This window comes from Drosophila serrata, unplaced genomic scaffold, assembly GCF_035046125.1.
Source record: "Drosophila serrata isolate PLE 108 unplaced genomic scaffold, ASM3504612v1 contig_184, whole genome shotgun sequence".
In the NCBI taxonomy this organism is placed as follows: Eukaryota; Metazoa; Arthropoda; class Insecta; order Diptera; family Drosophilidae; genus Drosophila; species Drosophila serrata.
In genome coordinates this window covers 92,302-110,297 of record NW_028257082.1, presented here as the reverse complement: position 1 = coordinate 110,297, position 17,996 = coordinate 92,302, and the positions used below count along the sequence as shown (strand labels likewise).

Here is a 17,996-nt window from a genome sequence, read left to right as displayed (position 1 = left end):
TTATTTACAAATTTTTAATTGCAACGGTCTACTGACAACTTGCCCTACTTCGTAAAAATCCATCAGTCTGGCCATTCTTGTGAAACAGCTGACTGGCCGTATATCAGCTGTTTGAAATTTTCACGGCCAACAATCAAAATTGGCGGACGAAACGCGGAAGTATCTATAGTTTTATGTAATGTTAAGTTGACGAGGAACGACATCTCCGAAAGAAGCGTTAGTTGTCCTGCCCCACGATGTTTGTCTACCAGCTCAGGGTCGTCGTCCGTTGCTCGCAGCAGAAACCCTTGCTGCTATGGGCACCTGTTTGCCACATGAGCGCAAACGCACCGCTGAAGGAATACCAGGCACGCGTCAGTTCCGGCCAGCTAATGACTGATGACAGGCAGTTTCAAACCATGAAGCAACTGGATGCCCTGTACCACAAGATCCAAAAGTACAGACCGGATGGCTACAGAACGAGCGGCGGTGGAGGCGGCGGTGGCTTCTTTAGTCGTCTTTTCGGCAAGCAAGCCACCGAGGAGGAGGATGATAACGATCCCAACGCTGGCAGCCATGCCCCACAGGGACTTTACCTCTACGGCAGCGTGGGTGTGGGCAAGACAACGTTAATGGACTTGTTTTTTGATTGCTGCACTCATGTGAATAGACAGGAAATTGAATTTCATGAAGAAGCGGAAAATAACCAGCTTTTTGGTTTTCAGATCGACCGGAAACAGCGCGTTCACTTCACTGCCTTCATGAACAACGTGCACACCCGCATCCATGAGGTTAAGCAGAGTCAAGGACCTGTCAGTCGGGCCTTCAATTCTGAAAAGCCCGCTCCATTTGATCCTACGAGACCGGTGGCTGATATGATTGCCCGCGAGTCCTGGCTTATCTGCTTCGACGAGTTTCAGGTGACGGACATTGCCGATGCCATGGTGTTGAAGCGCCTTTTTACGCACCTTTTCCGTCACGGCATTGTCGTGGTGGCCACCAGCAATCGACATCCCGAGGATCTGTACAAGAATGGCCTGCAAAGGACAAACTTCCTGCCCTTCATCGCGCTGCTGCAAAAACGCTGCAAGGCTTACCAGCTGGATTCGATTGACTACCGACGGATAGCACAATCCGGCGACACGAACTACTTCGTCAAGGGTCAAACAGACGCAGACGCTAGCATGAACCGCATGTTTAAGATTCTGTGCGCCGAGGAGAACGACATCATTCGACCACGGACTATCACGCACTTTGGCAGAGATCTGACGTTCAGCCGCACCTGTGGACAGGTGTTGGACAGCAGCTTTGGGGAGCTCTGTGATCGCGTAAGCAAGTGAATAAGATAACCGAAAGGTATCTGACTAATTGTGTACTTGTTTTCCTGTTTAGCCGCTGGCTGGCAGCGATTACTTACAGATAGGACAATTTTTCCACACCGTTCTCATCCGAGATGTGCCCCAGCTCACCCTGGATGTCAAATCCCAGATGCGACGCTTCATAACGCTGATAGATACGCTGTACAATAACCGTGTTCGCGTGGTTATATCGGCGGATACGCCGCTGGAAAAACTGTTTAGTTTTTCAAGTGGTTCTGGCGCCCTTTCCGACTCTGATCGGGCGCTAATGGACGACTTGAAACTGGATCATGGGGTGAGTACGATATGCATTCCTTTTCGGTGGGAATCCCCCTAATTTTTGATGCTTTCAGTCTGGTTCCAAGTCAAGCTTCTTCACCGGAGAGGAGGAGCTCTTCGCTTTCGATCGCACACTATCGCGTCTGTACGAGATGCAGAAGCGGGAATACTGGGAGCAGTGGGCCAAGCAACGATGAAACCTCCATATCATCAACAAGCAATAGTAGTTAAATTAGCGCATATAAATTATTTAGTCTACCTCGGTGCCGTGGAGTTTTTAAATTGAAATTTCTTGTTACTTAATAACCGCCTATGCTGCATATACATAGGTGCCTTTTAAAAGTATTAAAGCAATAAATTTAATAAACAAAGTTAGCCAGGATTTTTAATTTATTTAAACATTTACTGAACGACAAGTCACAAGTTTGACTCACTGCGGTGATCTAGTCACGGTTTCGTTTGCCACTTAAATTATCAGTTAATCGCGCCATCTGGCAACGCTCACGCATTGATAAGATTTATGTTTCTGGTTGAGGTTGGATCGAAAGAAGATTAGAAGGTCAAGATCGTTTGGTTAGTGTATCTTTGGGTGGACAAGAGGCAGCATAAACATGGAAATGGAAGTAAATAAGACCCTGCCATATGGTAAGTTCCCTAAGTGCCAAAAATAAATCTATATTTGACGAATATATGTATGTATCTTGATAACCGCAGATCCCTCGCTGCTGGTGGTCAACATCTCGTTGCGACAGATCGAGGAGATCGCCATGACGGTGTCACAGCGGTGCCATGTGACCGGGGTAAACGAGGTCGCCTGGGCCCTGCGCGCTCTCATGCTCACCGATCTGACCACCCTGGCCGGGGATGATACGGCGGCCAATGTGCGTCGTCTGTGCCTCCGTGCCTGCTATCCCTTCGAGCCTCAGCTGTTTGATAAGTTCTTCGATCGGTCCCTCATCCCGGACATGCATACGGCCGCCGTTTGTGTTTACCCCGCCCGGGTGAAGGATGCCTATCAGACGCTGCAGCAATACGATATGCTAGACAAGGTGGCCATTGCCGCAGTGGCCACGGGCTTTCCCACAGGACAGTATGGACTGCAGACGCGTCTGCAGGAAATTAGCCATGCCATCTTGGCTGGAGCCACCGAGATTGATATAGTGATCAACCGACAATTGGCTCTGGTGGGAGACTGGGAGGCTCTGTACAACGAGGTGGTGCTCATGCGGAGCGCCTGCGGACAGAAGGCGCATCTGAAGACCATTCTGGCCATCGGAGAGCTGGGCACAATGGAGAACGTAAGATTAAGCGTTCTTAATCCTTTCAAAAAGCTATAACTACTCTCTATTTAAAGGTCTACAAAGCAGCCATGGTTTGCATGTTGGCTGGAGCGGATTTCATCAAGACCTCCACCGGCAAGGAGACGGTGAACGCCACCCTACCCGTAGGCCTGGTCATGATATTCGCCATTCAGGAGTTCAAACGTCGCACCTGCCAGATTGTCGGCCTAAAGCCGGCCGGCGGAGTGAGAACAGTGCGCGATGCCATCGCCTGGATGACGCTGGTCAATGAGACCCTTGGAATTAGCTGGCTACGCCGAGAGAGATTCCGCTTTGGCGCCTCCGGTCTGCTGGACGACATAGAGCGCATAGTTCGCGAAGGTGTGGTCAAGATGGAGGCGGAGGAGCAGACTAAGAATGTGCAGCCTCCCCCGGAAATTGCTGCGGCCGAGGCGTTTTGTAAAGAGCTGCGCAAGAAAAAGGAAGCGAAGTGAGCCTTAGCCATCACTCACGCGGAGTACCATATATTGTAGCATTTTTTACAACTGACTAAAACCTATAAACAAAACAACCAAAGAACCCCCTTTTATAGGCGATGATGTGCGTCTTGGACGGGCGCCTTGTAGTTGTAGGCCAGCTGCGCAGGAGCCGCCATTAGATCTTCCTCTGCTTGCTCTTCACCGTGCTGCAGGAGCTCAGCGGACGGCGCTCCAGCCTCCCTATGTGGCTGGTTATCAGGCATCTTCACCTGCATATCCACGGCGAAGAAGGAGTCATCAAAGTTGATGCGGTTTCGCTCGTCCTGCTCCAGATAGATGGCCTTGGGCGCCGTCGCTCCACCCATGGCCTTCTCGTAGGTGTTCAGCCACTTCAGGTTGAGGTTGATGTGCTTAGTGGCTGCGTTGAACTTCTTTGGCTTCTTCTTTGGCTTGTCCGCATAGTAGTTGTGCTCCATCTTCTGCGGCGGCGGAGCAATCTTCTCGAGCCTTCTACTTTTCTCATCCAGTTTGGGCTCCACATAATCGTAGAGCGGCAGATAGAAGTTGTAGGGCTGCTCCGTGGGCGGCAGCATGCGCTGCTGGGGCTGCACTTGCTCCTCCACTTGGCTACTGGCCTCCGCCATGGAATCCTCCTCCAAGGTGGGACCAAAGATTTCACCAGCACGCCGCAGCAGGTGTTCCAAACGCTCAATGCTGATGATGTGCGGATGGATGAGCTGGACGTCGTCATGCAGTTGCGCCCGCCGAGCTGCCGGCGGCTTGGCGGCCACACTGCAGCAAAAGGCACAGAGTAGCAGCTGCAAGGATGGGAGAATTAATTCCGACTTCCCGACATGCGATTCCGAGACTCACAACAACTAGACCACTCATGTCGCTTTCTTTCTTTGTTTTTGTTAGGCAATAAATCACTTTCCACTGGACATAGATGCCTCTGGATTGACCACCTTCACTTTCAGAGATCTCACACGAAGTAAGGCCTCCTTGGAGCTGGCCAAATCATTTATAGTGGCGCCCCGTGTGCTCCAAACGGAAGCTCGGAAGTCTCAATAGCTAACAACAAACCAGCCAGCCCAGGAGAAAACGAGTTTCCCACACGAAGAAAATAAATATGTAACGAGACAAACTAGACGACCTGCACATATATGCACACGCCAGAGCGCATAATAATGTTAATGTAACAGCGATCGGTTGGCGGCGGAGTTGAACAAACTGGAACTGCCAGCGACGACGAACCGTTTGTCACTCATAATGAGTCCGAGTCCGAGAGCCTGGCCAATTTCAGGCGGTGGCCAGGGAAAAGTCGAGCGCGGAGTGCAAGTGCATTGACCCACAGCACAATTATTTCCGCAGCAATGGGGCCGCCGAATGTGTGAACCCGTTTCGATTGTTTCGAACCCATTGCCTGCCGTAAAAGTGCAAGTTCAAAACGGCAGGAAATGCTAAATGGAAAAAGTGTAACGGCCACAACGTGTTCGTTGACTTGGCATCTCTCCTCCCCGGTCATAGAAAATCGTGGTTCAACTTACATACATCTCTCTGGGTGGTTTATTCAACAAATCGGATCCTCAGGACTGCTGCAGTTCGGGTAGTCCCTTGATAATGACATCTAACGCCTTTGAGTCCTTCTTGACCGTTTCATTCAGCACCTCCATGGCACTCTGCTGCATGGCCAGAAAGTGGTTCCACTCATCCTCCGCCTCTTTGCCAATTGCATACTCCGCTCCACCGTTGCCAGCGAATTGATTCTGTTGCATGCGCATCTGGGAGAGCAGCTCGCTAAGGCGACCCTTGAATTGAGTGGGAGCAGAGACAACTGCCTGCATGTTCTGAAGCTTGGTGCGCATGGCCTCCTCCTCGGGTGTGAGCGAAGTGCCCACCTTGCGGCTACATTCCTGCTTCACAATTATCTGGGAATGGAGTACAATAATTAGTAAAATATAACTCCTTATGGTATGGTTTATATCCTTACTCGGAGTATACGGTGACTCAGTTCAGCCAGCTTTCGTTTATGCTCGAGTATCGTTGCTGTGGCTGTAGAGTGACGTTGCCGCAGTTCAGTCAGTTCTGTCTCTACCTTCTTCATGTACAGCGCATGGGTATCCGTTTCATGTTCCTGGCATTTGACGCGCCACTTTAGGTCATTGAAGCCGATCATGGGCACGGGTATGAACTGGCGGGGGTCGGGATTGTCGAAGTTCGCCTGACGCCACATGCGCGGGTCCACGCCGCGTGGCGGATTCTCTAGATACTCTTTCAGTTGATCTTCATCGGGCAGGACAAGGGCCAATGCTTCCACAATCCCCAGATTATTAAGTTGTGTCTTCAGCGATGCCTGGTTTAGGTAGGTGCTTAGCTCGGTGGCCAGTATTCGCTTGCTCTCGTTAGGCGCATGCTGCAACTTCTCCTCCACATAGATAACCATCTGGCACTTCTTGTTATCGACCTCCTTGATGGAATCAATGTGGACAAGCATATTGGGCTTGCTGCCAAACAGGCTGTGGAGTGTCTGAATAACCTGCTGTTGGTGGGGCCTGGAAAGATTATTAAAGGATTAATAGGATGCAACTATACACTGTATCTACGCAACCTACTTGATAGCTGAGAGCTCCCTATCAAACTTCAGGGCCACCAGACCAAGTTTGTTGTCCTTCCCCGGCATCCGGCTGTAACCAATAGCCTTAAAGCGGCACAGATAGTTCTCCGGTGTGATATCCACGGGTGCTGCACTCTGCGAGTAGAAGAGCTTGCCGGTACCCCACATGGCCTGCAGGTAATTCCATTTTGCAATGATATTATCCCGTTCGTCACCGAAAATAGACACATTGAGGATGGCCTGGGCAAATGCCTCGTCAGCGGAAATGGGCGCCGGCTGCTGCTGCGGCTGACCGAGCATAAAGTTTGTCCCCCCGAATCCTCCAAAGCCCGGAGTCACTGTCGTAGTTGCTGGCTTTCCAAAGGCTGTAATAACGTGAACCAGGTTAGGAATACAAGCACAATGGGTAATTGGATAATTTTCCACTCACTGGATCCGAAAACACCGCCGCCAAAACCAGTGGACGGCTGGCTGGTGGCGGTGCCGAAGCCCCCGAAAGCTGGCGTCGATGTTGTTGTCGTTCCAAAGCCTGCAAATCCACTTGCAGGCGCCACACTCGTCGCTGCCGGCTGGCCGAAACCACTAAAAGCCGGTGGCGCAGCACTGGTCGCCGGAGCACCAAACAAACTCGTCTGACTCGGTGCCGGAGATGAGCCAAATCCACTAAATGCACCGCCACCGAGCCCCGTGGTCACCGTTGTTGTGGTCGCAGCCCCAAAGGCCGGAGCACTGCCAAAGGGCGAGGCGGTGGCACCAAAAGCAGGTGCAGCTGCTGCAGCTCCGAAAGCAGGTGTGGCGGTCGCAGCACCGAAAGCGGGCGCAGCACTGGTGGCTGCTCCAAAGGCTGTACCGCCGCCAAAGGCCGGTGTCGATGTCTGGGTACCAAAGGCCGGCGCCGCTGTGGCCGGCGTTCCGAAAGCGGGCGCTGGTTGACCGGTGGCCGCTGCCCCGAAAGAAGAACCAAAGAGGCCGCCAGCTGTAGAGCGAGGGGAGATAAGGAAACAAACAAAAAAGGGGTCAGTGATTTGGTAACTCAGCTTCCGCCCTGCGGGATCTTATCAGTGATTGAGCCGAAGTCTGGCATTAGTTTGTTTCGGACCCTGATCGTGGAATGGCTGTGCTTCTTGTACTCTTGTTTCTGGTTTTGGGCTTCATCGGCTACGTAGCCTACGTGATCCGGCAGAAGGGGTGAGCTTTCTCTAGCTGCAGCTTCTTAACCGGATTGCAAAAACTCAAATCTATGTATACTGCAGCATCGATCCCAAGGACATTCGCATCCACAGCCTGCAGGATGCCAAAAAGCTTCTGCAGCCGCCGGCAAGCGGCCAAGGACCGCACAGATACCTTGAAAAGAGGGCTTAAGATACTTACTTTTGGCCGGCGTGCTCGTGGCTCCCAGCGATGTGTTGGCTCCGAAAAAGGACATGCTGCTGGAATTTTGGACTTGAATTGTTGTCGGACGATTGCTGTCGCCGTTCCACAAGGCCTATTCACAAAATTGTGGATTTAATATAATAAAACTAGTCTTAATCCTAATAAACGTAAAAATTTTGGCGCTTTTTTGTAAAAAGAGAGTGACAGTGTGCCTGCATCTGAATAACTAAAAAATACCTACATCGTTATTTGTCTCCAGCCCTCGCCTTCTTCTGCAGCGTCCCATGGTATTTTAGAGCCTTTGCGAAGCGGTCACACGCAAATGGAAAAATCGTGAAAATTCTACTCTACGGAAAACTGAAAATCTCATAAAACATCTACAAGCTAGCAAATAATTTGTAAAAATGTCACTTTTCGGAGCGTTGATGGGTGGTGACTTTGACGACGATCTCGGCCTGATGAAGTAAGTAGTGACGGAAGTATGAAAACGAAAAGAATTTCTGCTGGCGCTCCTTCAGAAGCCCCATTGATTTCCATACGTGTATGTGCATGAGCACCTCTGCTGACGCCTCTCTTGGGGGCGTGGAGGAGGCTAACAATTGCAAAAGGTGGTGAAACCCCAGCTCTGGGCAGGATTTAAGCATTGAAGCTAGTTAAAGCCGATTTAAAAGAGGCTACGCTTCCTAAAATCGGCATATACCATGTGCACGAGTGTGTGTGTGTGTGCAGCATGCGTGAAGAGAAGACGTAATAATCGATAATTTGAATTGGGTGACCGCAGCAGGGAAATGCAGCTATTTCCTGGGCTCCCCAGTTCCAAGGCACAGCTAATCGGGTTTTGTGGTCGCAAAAAAAACAGGTCCGTAGCAGGCGGTTCTTTTATCAACAAACTCGCTTTCTTTGTGTTTTGGGTTTTGTGGGTTGAAGTAACTATTATTAGGGACAATCGTAAGGGAACAAAACGTAGTAATACATCAAACCAGAAACTCAATACATCTGATATGGATTTTAAGTAATAGTTTGCTGAGTATTATTCCAGTAACTAACGCCTTCCTCGCCCACAGCAACCACATGAATCACACCATGAACGCCATGAACATGCAGATGCGTTCGATGAACCGTCTGATGAGCTCCTTCATGCCGGACCCCTTTATGCAGGCTTCGCCCTTCGATCCGGGCTTCCAGCAGAGCGCCCTGATGGAACGCCCCCAAATGCCGGCCATGCCAGCCATGGGACTCTTCGGCATGCCGATGATGCCCAACTTTAATCGCTTGCTGAATGCTGGTGAGTATTCCGCTGCTCTGCTCCCAGAAAATCATGCCTTTAACAGGGAGTTATTTTAGATATTGGCGCCAATCCGGGAGCCTCGTACTGCCAGAGCACCGTAATGACCATGTCCTCGGGCCCTGATGGCCGCCCGCAAATCTACCAGGCCAGCACCAGCACCAAGACAGGACCAGGCGGTGTGCGTGAGACCCGCAAGACGGTTCAGGACTCTCGCACGGGCGTCAAGAAGATGGCCATTGGACACCACATTGGCGAGCGTGCGCACATTATTGAGAAGGAGCAGGACATGCGCTCGGGCCAGCTTGAGGAGCGCCAGGAATTTATCAATCTGGGGGAGGAGGAGGCCGAGCAGTTTGATCGCGAATTCACATCTCGTGCCACGCGCGGAATTGTGCAGCCGCGCCATCGTGGCAGCAGCGGAATGCAGGCCATTATGCCCGCCCGTCCGGCGGCCCAAACCTCCACACTGACCATAGAGCCGGTTGAGGATGACGACGAAGACGATGATTGTGTGATCCAGGAGCAGCAGCCGCTGCCAATGCGCTCTGTCGCCGGCCGACACTTGCCCTCAGCACCAGCGGGTCCACACAACAGCAGCAGGTGAGTGCCAACCGATCCTCATCCAGTTGGGGGGAGGGTTCCTGTTCCTGTTTCGCGTGATTGTGTAGGAGCATTAGCCGAAATAGTAAAGAAACCCGTGAGATCTCCCACAACTAACCCCTATCCCTCCCCCTCCGCAGCCAGAGACACTGTTGCTAAATTGAAACGTTTGTATTTACTTGCAGATATAATTACTAAATCTAAAGTACATACACAGTATATATTTTACTAACTATCTGAGCAATCAGCAATATAAATTTCTGCTAATTACATTCCCAACTGCGTTCCAAACGAAACGAATCGAATCGAAATCATATATAATTGCCCGGCACAGAGGTAGGCGGCACACTGAGTCCAGCTCAGGTTCTTTCGTTTGTTCCGTTTTCGTTTTGCCCACCGAATCCCCCCTCTTCTCTTCGCTCGCCATGATCTCACCCTTCACTCAAGAACTGGGACACTGAAGCAGCTAGTATTGCCTCCGAACTCTCTCTCTCTCTCCCAAAAAACCGATTGTTGTAATCTTTTCTAAACTTTTCTTCGACTCGATTCCATACAACGACAACACTACGACTATGAAAAGCAGCAGCGAACCAGCACCAACAGTAGCAGCAGCAACATCTTCGCCAGCAATCTACGATCTAACCAACGGCCACAACAACAACAATAACAACTATGTGAGCTCACGTCGCTCGTATCTGCGAAATGGTCATGGCCAGCATGGCCTGGCCACGCCCCGCCGACCACTGCGCACCCCACCGTCCTCGCCGCTGGCCACGGTGTCCAGCGGCAGTCACAGTTTCGTCGCCTCGCCAAGGTTTGTTCAGTTGACAGCCTCGATAGACTACGTTATGTTCCGGTTTCATGACTAAAACAAGCTTCGTTCATCATGCACTCCAAAAACTGCTTACGAAAATACCTAACCCAATCAGGCTTTAGACTTCGGCAACAGCCGAAGCTTAATTCCAAGGATTTGTGGTCCGTTTGAAGGCTTCATATTGAGGCCTAAAGGTTACCAATTAACACCCTTTTTTGGCTGCAAAGATTTGCTCTTGTTTATATACCATTTAACCAAGTGTATTAACGACTTCTCGCTCTCTCTTCTCTTCTCCATCCAACCAACATCTTATACCTATCGATTTATGCAGAGATTGGCGTCTATATAATTCGCGGCACTATCGCAAGTAGAGCGATTGAGAACCAAAAAAAAAAACACGATAAATCAGAACGAAAAGTATATGCTTATCCTGATAAATATATAAATCATATATGTAATCTAAAACAACGACATGAACCAAGAACACGGCTCACGGCGGGCCTCGACGTAACCACATGCACCACACTCTACTAACCGAAAGGCGGCGCCGCTGCGTTCCACTCCGCTACGCCTCCTCATCGTTCGCCACAAGAACTGCGTTACAACAACAGCATCTACGAAAGCTACTACGTGTAAGGCCGAAACACTCCCACTCTCACACACACACATCTATCTCTATCTGTCTGCATTTAATCCGTAAACCGCGAAACGAATTCCCTGCGACTGGCACTGCGACGTTTAATTGGCCATCGACGACGCTTAACAAAATTCTAACATTGCTGCTGCTGCTGTTGCTGTTGCTGCTGCGACTAAGCTCCACTACGACTATAATCCTACGACCTACGATCATCAGCATCCGCTTGCTCATTTCACCCATCCATTATCATCATTAACCCATTGCTCCTCCTCCTCCCTCTGTCATTAAATTATCAACTTGCGTTTGAATTGGCCTGTGTACGAATGATTATCTTTGTCTATCCTTTTGAGTTCTGTCTATCTGTTGATTTATAGCCATGACTAATGAGTATTCTTTTTGTTCCATGACCAGCATACACCCACATCCCTATGCCCCACATGGCTCTGCCCATTCACGGCGCCAGCAACGCGGCATGAAGCACCAGCAACACAAGTATACAGAGGAGGATCCAGAGGTGGCCACCGTTAAAGCAACCAAGCGTACCAAGAAGCACTAGTGGCGGCGTCCACAAACATACACACTTAAACACTTTGGGAAGCAAGCATTGGTCCAGTTCCAGATGGATCCTTATTTTATGGCATAAAAGCGCAAAAAATTTTGACTTTTCCGCGAGTTGATCCTGCGTGGGCATTTGATAAATTCGTTACCTTGATGACCACGCAGGATGCAGGATAACACACATACACACACAAACTACACAATATACAAAAACGAATGTGACTGTTCAACACCAACCAAGACACTTTCCAAAACAACTGTTTGCACCTCCTCGCCAAATCAAAATTGAATCGATAATGAAAATGAAATGGGCAGCGAAATGAGACCCTAATAATAAGTTCAAATTAATATTGGTTAATTTTCCAGTTTTTAGATTTTGTTTTAAGCTTTACATTGGAGTGACTCGGTTGGAGATCCCGTGTAAAATGGGAGGCAACCGAGGTAAAGGCTCCACTCAACAACCAACTATGATTAATCCAATCCAATCCCAATTACATGTAATTCATAAGGCTTAAGTAAATGTTGATGTGAATTTAATTAAACGATAATTACATTATATTAGTGAATCCCGAAGTGTGTCCGAGTGTTTTACTACCTAAACTAAGCTAATACCTCCTCCCAGACTAGTCCACCATCTCCATTTGTGTCTCCTCCGACTCCCGCCAGTTGCGCTGTACCATCTCTACCAACTGCTTCCAGAACACCGTCTGCCGGAGGTAGTTGGCCAAACAGGCTAGGATAAAGGCCCAGGACAGACCCAGATAGTAGTCCGTTTGGACCACCGGCACATTGGATAGTGGCTCGCTGCGTGTTCGATTAAATATGCTCGGGTGGATGCTCTGTGGATCCACTGTCTTTACGTTCGTGTGTCGCATAATGAAGCGAGCAAAGCTACGTTTCTCCGAGTCTGACCACGAAGGATCATACTTGATGAGCGGCCTGCCCTGGTGGAAGATCATCAGTGTGGGCAGCGATACGATCCCAAACTCGGCATTGAAGCGTCCAAACTCATAGGCGTCTACATAGGCTATGGGCAGGGTGGGAAACAGATGCGGCAGCAGGTTCATCACGGGAGCCACTCGAGCACATTCCAAGCTGGAGGCCGTGCAGAAGTGCACGACGACGCAGCTACCCGGCTCGTGGCGCTTGGTGGCATTACCGACAGGCTTCAGCAGGCCCACAATCTCCTTAGCACTGTGCATCATTAGCAATCCGGGTTCGGCATCCGTTACATTCTCCGGCTGTAGGCATTTGATCAGAATAGGTGGCTTCCGCACCGGGGGCAGCTGGGTCAGGTGCTGGATGTGTTCATCGTCCGGCGCGCAAGTGTGGCGCTCCTCTAGCAGGGCGAACGTCTCGAAGCTGTAATGGCACTGGCCACGGGAAATGCCCAAAGATTCCCCCGTGCCGTTTGAGTAGAGACCAAAGTAGTGGAGGGCGCTTAGCAGGCCAGAAAGCTCCGCCTGGGCTCGACCAGCACTCAAGACTGTTAGGATGGGGAAATCTTAGTTGTTTAATTATTAAAAATGTAGTAAAAAATCCCTTACCAAACAATAACAAAAAAATTTTAAGCATTTTGTCGTTGGACTGAACAGCTGAGTAAATAGTATGGCTGTACTGGGGAAGGCAAATAATACCGACGAATCTTTTTATGAATTAGCGTTGATTATGAATGATTATGTCCCTCATTTTGCCAGCATTTTGGTAAATGTTTCATCAAAATCCTTTCAGTCGTTCAAGAGAAAACATCACTTTTTCATTTATTCCCATAAATGTTCCTGCGGAGAATAAATTTATCTGGCAGCACTGTCTGCCTAAGATTAAGTCAATTTGATTTTAACTTTAATGAATAACTTATGCAAAATAAAGATACCATTAAAGGGATCGCAATTTTGAACATTTTGATCCATGTTTTATCAAAATCCGTTCAGCCGTTCATAAGAAAACCCAAATTTTTCATTTATTTCCATTAATGTACCGGCGAAATAAAAGTATATCCCGCAGCCCTGCCTGCCTAAAACCAAGAAAACTTGATTTAAACTTTATGGTTAAACCTATGCAAAAGGAAGACTGTCCTATAAACGGCATCGCAGTTCTGAACATTTTGATATATGTTTCATTAAAATCCGTTCAGTCGTTAATGAGAAATTCCGCCTTTTCATTTATTGCAGTTGGATACCAGGGGTGCATAGTCATGCCTCCTTAGTACATAAATTACTAATTCAAATGTTAATTTCTCCAAAACTACTGAACGGATTTCGATGAAACATCTACCAAATTGCTTAGAATAACGATATCATTGATTGGGCAGACTATTAAATGTTATTTCGAAAATTTACTTCTCAAATCTAGTGCTTCAATGCCCTTGCCTTGTAATATGATTTCAGGTCAAAAATTTGAAACGCAGTGAATACATTATTTCCGACCATATAAAATATATATATTCTTGGTCAGCATCAACATCCGAATCTATCTAGCCATGTCCATTTGTCTGTGTCTTCAATTATAAGCAAACTAAACCCTCATATTTAAACCTATCTAAATAAAAATTTGCAGCTAGTCTTCTATATACTCTCACTAATGTATAATGAATTAAAATGTTCAGATCTGCAGTGCCGTTTATTCCATTTGCATACATACGTCCTACCATTAAGTTTAAATAACCTTTTATTAAATATTCTTCGTCGAACATGCACACAAACATTCATACGTAAATACATTTACGGCAATAAATGAAAAATCGGATTTTCTCATAAACGACTGAACGGATTTTGATGAATCATATATCAAAATGTTCAGAACTGCGATGCCGTCTCTAGGACAGTCTTCCTTTTGCATAGGTTTAACCATAAAGTTTAAATCAAATTTTCTTGTTTTTAGGCAGACAGGGCTGCCGGATATATTTATATTTCACCGGTACATAAATGGAAATAAATGAAAAATTCGGGATTTCTTATGAACGACTGAACGGATTTTGATAAAACATGGATCAAAATGTTTAGAACTGTGATGCCGTTTATTGTATTACCATCATATAGCATAGGTTTAACCATAAAGTTTAAATCCAATTGACTTATTTAAAAAGGTAGTGATGCCGGATATATTTATTCTTCGCTGGTTCAGCGAGTGGTTCTCTGCTGGTTCCCATCTGGTTCCATTTTCATAGTTCGCGCCCTAGCTATCAGCCCAAATAAACCACCCACTGTTATTCGATTCTCTCGAAATCTGAGGGTTAAAAATAATTGAAAATTTCACTAAATATTCGCTCATCTTCCCTAGGCAGCCTATATACCATGCATATGTGCACTCGTGCGTAAATCGAAGTTATAAGCCTTACAATTTTGGATGCCGTCCCCGAGGTTAGATCACTGTTATGGGATTTGCTCAAAAACTGATGGTTTAAAGATATTTAATCTTGGTGGGGTAAAACTAAAATAAATGTTCTTTTTATTACATATCGGGTATTGCTGCACGCGTTTGTTTGCCGAGATAATAAGAAATCCGTGAAAACACGATTTTTCACAAGCTATTTTTTAATATATCCAAATGATTAAAATGTATTTTGATCTGCTATGACCTAGTATTTAATTATTGTGATTTATGTTTAATAACAATATTCGAAATCCACAAAATATTATTTTGCCATTCTGCAGAAAATTATTTTTATATTTGTTTACCTGATAGTGTACATAGATTTATTTAATTATTTAATTTTACTAGATGTCTTGGCCCAAAATAGATTTCAACGAAAACATACAAGCTTGTAAGGACAAACCCTTTAATTCAGTGTCATACTTTTAATATAAATTAAATTTCAACCAGCTGAGTCAAGCAGCAAGTATTTTCATTGCCCCACATTTTTGAGGGCTCAGGATTTTCGCGGCCTCCAACTCCGGTCACACTACGGGGGATCAATAAGTTTACTTTTCTTCTTTTTCTTGTTTTGGCTTTTCTGTCGCTCGGATTTGTGCTCTTTGGCTCGAGGAATTACATCATTGGACTTGGACGCGACTTTCAGGACCAGGCCCCAGTCTCGGCGCAATGACAGAGCTGCATCTGGAGCTGGAGAGCGTCCGTTTGGCAACGTTCGCGGAATGGCCCACAAATGCCCCTGTCACTCCCGAGGAACTGGTGTCCAATGGCTTCTTCGCCACGGGTGGCTGGTTGGAGGCCCAGTGCCACTTCTGTCATGTGCGCATCGATCGCTGGGAGTACGGTGATCAAGTGGCGGAGCGTCATCGCCGCTCCTCGCCCATCTGCTCCATGGTATTAGCTCCGAATCACTGCGGAAACGTGCCCAGGGAGCAGGAGAGCGACAAGGAGGGCAACAGCGTCGTCGACAGTCCGGCCCAGTGTCCCTGTCCCGATCTTTTGCTGGAGGCCAATCGCCTAGAGACCTTCAAGAACTGGCCAGTGAGTAAGGGTATTGGGTTTCGTGGGATTTTGCAATATTTTCTGCGCAGGCAGATTGCTGGAGACAGTAACACCTTCAATTCTCCTTTCCAGAATCCTAACATCACGCCACAGGCTCTGGCCAAAGCTGGATTTTACTACCTGAACCGTCTGGACCACGTCAAGTGCGTGTGGTGCAACGGCGTGATTGCCAAATGGGAGAAGAATGACAACGCCTTCGACGAGCATCGTCGCTTCTTTCCCAACTGCCCGCGGGTGCAGATGGGTCCCCTGATAGAGTTCGCTGCTGGCAAAAACCTCGATGAACTGGGCATCCAGCCAACCAGTCTGCCGCAGCGTCCCAAGTATGCCTGTATCGATGCCAGGATGCGCACCTTTTCCGATTGGCCCATTGCAAATATACAGCCAGCAGAAGCCTTGGCCCAGGCGGGTCTGTATTATCAGAAGATCGGTGACCAAGTGCGCTGCTTTCACTGCAACATCGGACTGCGCTCTTGGCAGAAGGAGGATGAACCCTGGCACGAGCATGCCAAATGGTCTCCAAAGTGCCAGTTTGTTCTACTGGCCAAGGGTCCAACATATGTGAACGAAGTGCGCGAAGCAGCGGCGGCCACTGCTCGTTCCCCGCCAGCCACGGCTCCGGCTCCTTCGCTGCAAGCCGACTCTCTGATGGACGAGGCGCCGGCCAAGGAAGCACTGGCCTTGGGAATTGACGGAGGAGTGGTCCGCAATGCTGTCCAGCGCAAACTCTCCAGTTCCGGCTGCGCCTTTGCTACTCTGGACGAGCTCCTGCATGCCATCTTTGATGAGGCGGGCGCCGAGGCCGCTCTGGAGGTGCGCGAACCCCCCGAACCCAGTGCTCCGTTTATGGAAAGCTGTCAAGCCACTACCAGCAAGGCGGCAACGGCATTGCCAGTTGTAGTTACCGATGCCATTCCGGAAACACCGCAGGCGGTGATAGCTTCAGTTCCGGCCACAGAGGCGTCCAACGTGACCGATCAGCTGCAGAAGATGTCGATGACCTCGCCCAATGGCAACTTGTCGCTGGAGGAGGAAAATCGCCAGCTAAAGGACGCACGTCTGTGCAAGGTGTGCCTTGACGAGGAGGTGGGCGTGGTGTTCCTGCCCTGCGGCCACTTGGGTGAGTCTTGAATTGAGAGTTCCTTGAGCTGTAACTAACCACCTTTGGTCTTGATAGCTACCTGCAATCAGTGCGCCCCGAGCGTGGCCAACTGTCCGATGTGCCGCGCCGATATCAAGGGATTTGTGCGCACCTTCCTCTCCTGAAGCAGTGAAGGATATCGAGTTTATCAGCTAGTTGTTAAGCACACACACAGACACAGACACAAAACTGGCTGCAGTTCAAATAATTTGGTGATTAGCTAAATGAAATACCTTTGATCGTCTACTAAGTACTTGGCCAACGGCAGCCACCTGTTAACGCTAGCTCCGGGCTGCCGTTTGTCGTCACTAACTATCGCCGTGTGTGTATCCGAGCGAATCCACTTGCAAAATAACTTTATACGAACCTGACCTGGGCCGCACAAGCGCTCTCTATATAGCACACACACCTGAAAGGGTATCAATGCTTCGGCACGATCGCAGATCACTTCCTTAGCTACGTTCTTGTTATCGGTCTACTTATTAACACGTGTAAATGTATGTATTTTTGTTGATAATGTTTATAAGCTGCTGATAGTATGGTCTACACACTCAACTTTGTATTGCAGCCATTCGAAATGCAAATTCGAGATACGAAATATATCTATATGTAAATGTTAAATGTGCCTTATTGTCTGCGGAACTTGTATTTATATCGCTTGGCAGCATTTCCGCTTATTTACATAAGCTTTTTGTTATCTTTCAGCTGCAGGCGGGAATATGTATGTACTTTGTTTACCTAAAATACCTTTAAAAACAGCATTTTCTTTATTTAAATGAGTGGAATTGTTGAAATATCTTTCCTTCAAAAGTATAAAAAGTATTCGATTGTACATATATGATAATTTTTTGATAAAACAAAGTTAAAAAAAAACTAAAACTAAGTCAAAAATTGATTAATTTTAATTCGGAATAGATTTCCTTGTTAGTTTTTGTTAATTTTAAATATTTACAAGTTTAAATTTTTTAAAATTGTTTGACATTTTTAACGATAACCCCTTATAAAATTATGAAAAATTTTCGGAAAATTTTTTGCCTTTCTAAGATGTCTAGGTCGACTTGGCTGGTACTGCTCAAAATCAAAAATATATATGGCTTATAGGGTCGGAAACGACTCCTTCAGTGCATAACAAGCTTCTGACTAAAATTAAATATCCAAAGT

The 17,996-nt window shown here is 47.7% G+C and overlaps 8 protein-coding genes across 20 annotated transcripts; 5 read left to right on the top strand and 3 right to left on the bottom strand.

The window, feature by feature from the left end:
- The first annotated feature begins 64 nt into the window (after positions 1 to 64).
- Positions 65 to 1,987, top strand: LOC110178360 (putative ATPase N2B). The gene is made up of 4 exons (XM_020945492.2): positions 65 to 641; positions 705 to 1,307; positions 1,372 to 1,632; positions 1,691 to 1,987. Exons 1-4 carry the CDS (start codon positions 237 to 239, stop codon positions 1,811 to 1,813), a joined length of 1,392 nt encoding a protein of 463 aa, XP_020801151.1. The 5' UTR covers positions 65 to 236; the 3' UTR covers positions 1,814 to 1,987.
- On the top strand, positions 1,970 to 3,472 carry Dera (deoxyribose-phosphate aldolase). The gene is made up of 3 exons (XM_020945497.2): positions 1,970 to 2,261; positions 2,331 to 2,914; positions 2,971 to 3,472. Exons 1-3 carry the CDS (start codon positions 2,228 to 2,230, stop codon positions 3,388 to 3,390), a joined length of 1,038 nt encoding a protein of 345 aa, XP_020801156.2. The 5' UTR covers positions 1,970 to 2,227; the 3' UTR covers positions 3,391 to 3,472.
- Positions 3,388 to 5,033, bottom strand: LOC110178364 (uncharacterized). Of its 2 annotated transcripts, none has more exons than XM_020945500.2 (2): positions 4,923 to 5,033; positions 3,388 to 4,193 (listed from the first exon to the last, which is right to left on the bottom strand). In XM_020945500.2, the coding sequence occupies exons 1-2, from the start codon at positions 4,926 to 4,928 to the stop codon at positions 3,483 to 3,485; spliced, it is 717 nt and encodes a 238-aa protein (XP_020801159.2). In that variant the 5' UTR covers positions 4,929 to 5,033; the 3' UTR covers positions 3,388 to 3,482. The 2 variants fall into 2 exon arrangements, with proteins under 2 accessions (XP_020801159.2, XP_020801158.2); XM_020945499.2 differs by lacking the exon at positions 4,923 to 5,033 and adding an exon at positions 4,249 to 4,798.
- Positions 4,913 to 7,745, bottom strand: Nup54 (nuclear pore complex protein Nup54). Its single transcript, XM_020945491.2, has 6 exons — positions 7,605 to 7,745; positions 7,361 to 7,475; positions 6,420 to 6,965; positions 5,988 to 6,354; positions 5,366 to 5,927; positions 4,913 to 5,303 (listed from the first exon to the last, which is right to left on the bottom strand). The coding sequence occupies exons 1-6, from the start codon at positions 7,647 to 7,649 to the stop codon at positions 4,962 to 4,964; spliced, it is 1,977 nt and encodes a 658-aa protein (XP_020801150.2). The 5' UTR covers positions 7,650 to 7,745; the 3' UTR covers positions 4,913 to 4,961.
- Positions 6,983 to 7,563, top strand: LOC110178365 (uncharacterized). The gene is made up of 2 exons (XM_020945501.2): positions 6,983 to 7,177; positions 7,243 to 7,563. The coding sequence occupies exons 1-2, from the start codon at positions 7,101 to 7,103 to the stop codon at positions 7,349 to 7,351; spliced, it is 186 nt and encodes a 61-aa protein (XP_020801160.1). The 5' UTR covers positions 6,983 to 7,100; the 3' UTR covers positions 7,352 to 7,563.
- Positions 7,645 to 11,833, top strand: Mlf (myeloid leukemia factor). 12 transcript variants are annotated; one of them, XR_015270503.1, is made up of 7 exons: positions 7,645 to 7,826; positions 8,428 to 8,648; positions 8,708 to 9,251; positions 9,437 to 9,587; positions 9,835 to 10,065; positions 10,397 to 10,697; positions 11,114 to 11,833. XR_015270503.1 is itself a non-coding variant. In XM_020945493.2 (5 exons), exons 1-5 carry the CDS (start codon positions 7,768 to 7,770, stop codon positions 11,256 to 11,258), a joined length of 1,200 nt encoding a protein of 399 aa, XP_020801152.2. In that variant the 5' UTR covers positions 7,645 to 7,767; the 3' UTR covers positions 11,259 to 11,833. The 12 variants fall into 12 exon arrangements, 4 of the variants coding, with proteins under 4 accessions (XP_020801152.2, XP_020801155.2, XP_020801153.2 ...); XR_015270501.1 differs by lacking the exon at positions 7,645 to 7,826 and adding an exon at positions 8,217 to 8,375; XR_002319338.2 differs by lacking the exon at positions 9,437 to 9,587.
- Positions 11,777 to 12,926, bottom strand: bug (thioredoxin domain-containing protein bug). The gene is made up of 2 exons (XM_020945498.2): positions 12,808 to 12,926; positions 11,777 to 12,746 (listed from the first exon to the last, which is right to left on the bottom strand). The coding sequence occupies exons 1-2, from the start codon at positions 12,833 to 12,835 to the stop codon at positions 11,884 to 11,886; spliced, it is 891 nt and encodes a 296-aa protein (XP_020801157.1). The 5' UTR covers positions 12,836 to 12,926; the 3' UTR covers positions 11,777 to 11,883.
- Positions 12,927 to 15,071: 2,145 nt separating this feature from the next.
- On the top strand, positions 15,072 to 17,456 carry Diap2 (Death-associated inhibitor of apoptosis 2). Its single transcript, XM_020945288.2, has 3 exons — positions 15,072 to 15,673; positions 15,767 to 16,814; positions 16,872 to 17,456. Exons 1-3 carry the CDS (start codon positions 15,302 to 15,304, stop codon positions 16,958 to 16,960), a joined length of 1,509 nt encoding a protein of 502 aa, XP_020800947.2. The 5' UTR covers positions 15,072 to 15,301; the 3' UTR covers positions 16,961 to 17,456.
- Positions 17,457 to 17,996: the final 540 nt, after the last annotated feature.

What these genes read in the sequence shown, in the direction of transcription:
- LOC110178360 (XM_020945492.2), top strand. Translation starts at nt 237, where the DNA reads ATGTTTGTCTACCAGCTCAGGGTCGTCGTCCGTTGCTCGCAGCAGAAA. An exon ending in TTTTTGATTGCTGCACTCAT is followed by an intron (nt 642 to 704) that starts GTGAATAGACAG and finishes TTTGGTTTTCAG; the next exon opens with ATCGACCGGAAACAGCGCGT. An exon ending in TTGGGGAGCTCTGTGATCGC is followed by an intron (nt 1,308 to 1,371) that starts GTAAGCAAGTGA and finishes TTTCCTGTTTAG; the next exon opens with CCGCTGGCTGGCAGCGATTA.
- Dera (XM_020945497.2), top strand. Translation starts at nt 2,228, where the DNA reads ATGGAAATGGAAGTAAATAAGACCCTGCCATATG. An exon ending in AAATAAGACCCTGCCATATG is followed by an intron (nt 2,262 to 2,330) that starts GTAAGTTCCCTA and finishes TGATAACCGCAG; the next exon opens with ATCCCTCGCTGCTGGTGGTC. An exon ending in AGCTGGGCACAATGGAGAAC is followed by an intron (nt 2,915 to 2,970) that starts GTAAGATTAAGC and finishes CTCTATTTAAAG; the next exon opens with GTCTACAAAGCAGCCATGGT.
- LOC110178365 (XM_020945501.2), top strand. Translation starts at nt 7,101, where the DNA reads ATGGCTGTGCTTCTTGTACTCTTGTTTCTGGTTTTGGGCTTCATCGGC. An exon ending in TACGTGATCCGGCAGAAGGG is followed by an intron (nt 7,178 to 7,242) that starts GTGAGCTTTCTC and finishes TGTATACTGCAG; the next exon opens with CATCGATCCCAAGGACATTC.
- Nup54 (XM_020945491.2), bottom strand. Translation starts at nt 7,649, where the DNA reads ATGGGACGCTGCAGAAGAAGGCGAGGGCTGGAGACAAATAACGAT. An exon ending in GGCTGGAGACAAATAACGAT is followed by an intron (nt 7,476 to 7,604) that starts GTAGGTATTTTT and finishes TTTTGTGAATAG; the next exon opens with GCCTTGTGGAACGGCGACAG. An exon ending in AGGGAGCTCTCAGCTATCAA is followed by an intron (nt 5,928 to 5,987) that starts GTAGGTTGCGTA and finishes TAATCTTTCCAG; the next exon opens with GCCCCACCAACAGCAGGTTA.
- Mlf (XM_020945493.2), top strand. Translation starts at nt 7,768, where the DNA reads ATGTCACTTTTCGGAGCGTTGATGGGTGGTGACTTTGACGACGATCTC. An exon ending in GACGATCTCGGCCTGATGAA is followed by an intron (nt 7,827 to 8,427) that starts GTAAGTAGTGAC and finishes CCTCGCCCACAG; the next exon opens with CAACCACATGAATCACACCA. An exon ending in AGTTTCGTCGCCTCGCCAAG is followed by an intron (nt 10,066 to 11,113) that starts GTTTGTTCAGTT and finishes TTCCATGACCAG; the next exon opens with CATACACCCACATCCCTATG.
- bug (XM_020945498.2), bottom strand. Translation starts at nt 12,835, where the DNA reads ATGCTTAAAATTTTTTTGTTATTGTTTG. An exon ending in AATTTTTTTGTTATTGTTTG is followed by an intron (nt 12,747 to 12,807) that starts GTAAGGGATTTT and finishes CCATCCTAACAG; the next exon opens with TCTTGAGTGCTGGTCGAGCC.
- Diap2 (XM_020945288.2), top strand. Translation starts at nt 15,302, where the DNA reads ATGACAGAGCTGCATCTGGAGCTGGAGAGCGTCCGTTTGGCAACGTTC. An exon ending in AGACCTTCAAGAACTGGCCA is followed by an intron (nt 15,674 to 15,766) that starts GTGAGTAAGGGT and finishes TCTCCTTTCCAG; the next exon opens with AATCCTAACATCACGCCACA. An exon ending in CCTGCCCTGCGGCCACTTGG is followed by an intron (nt 16,815 to 16,871) that starts GTGAGTCTTGAA and finishes TGGTCTTGATAG; the next exon opens with CTACCTGCAATCAGTGCGCC.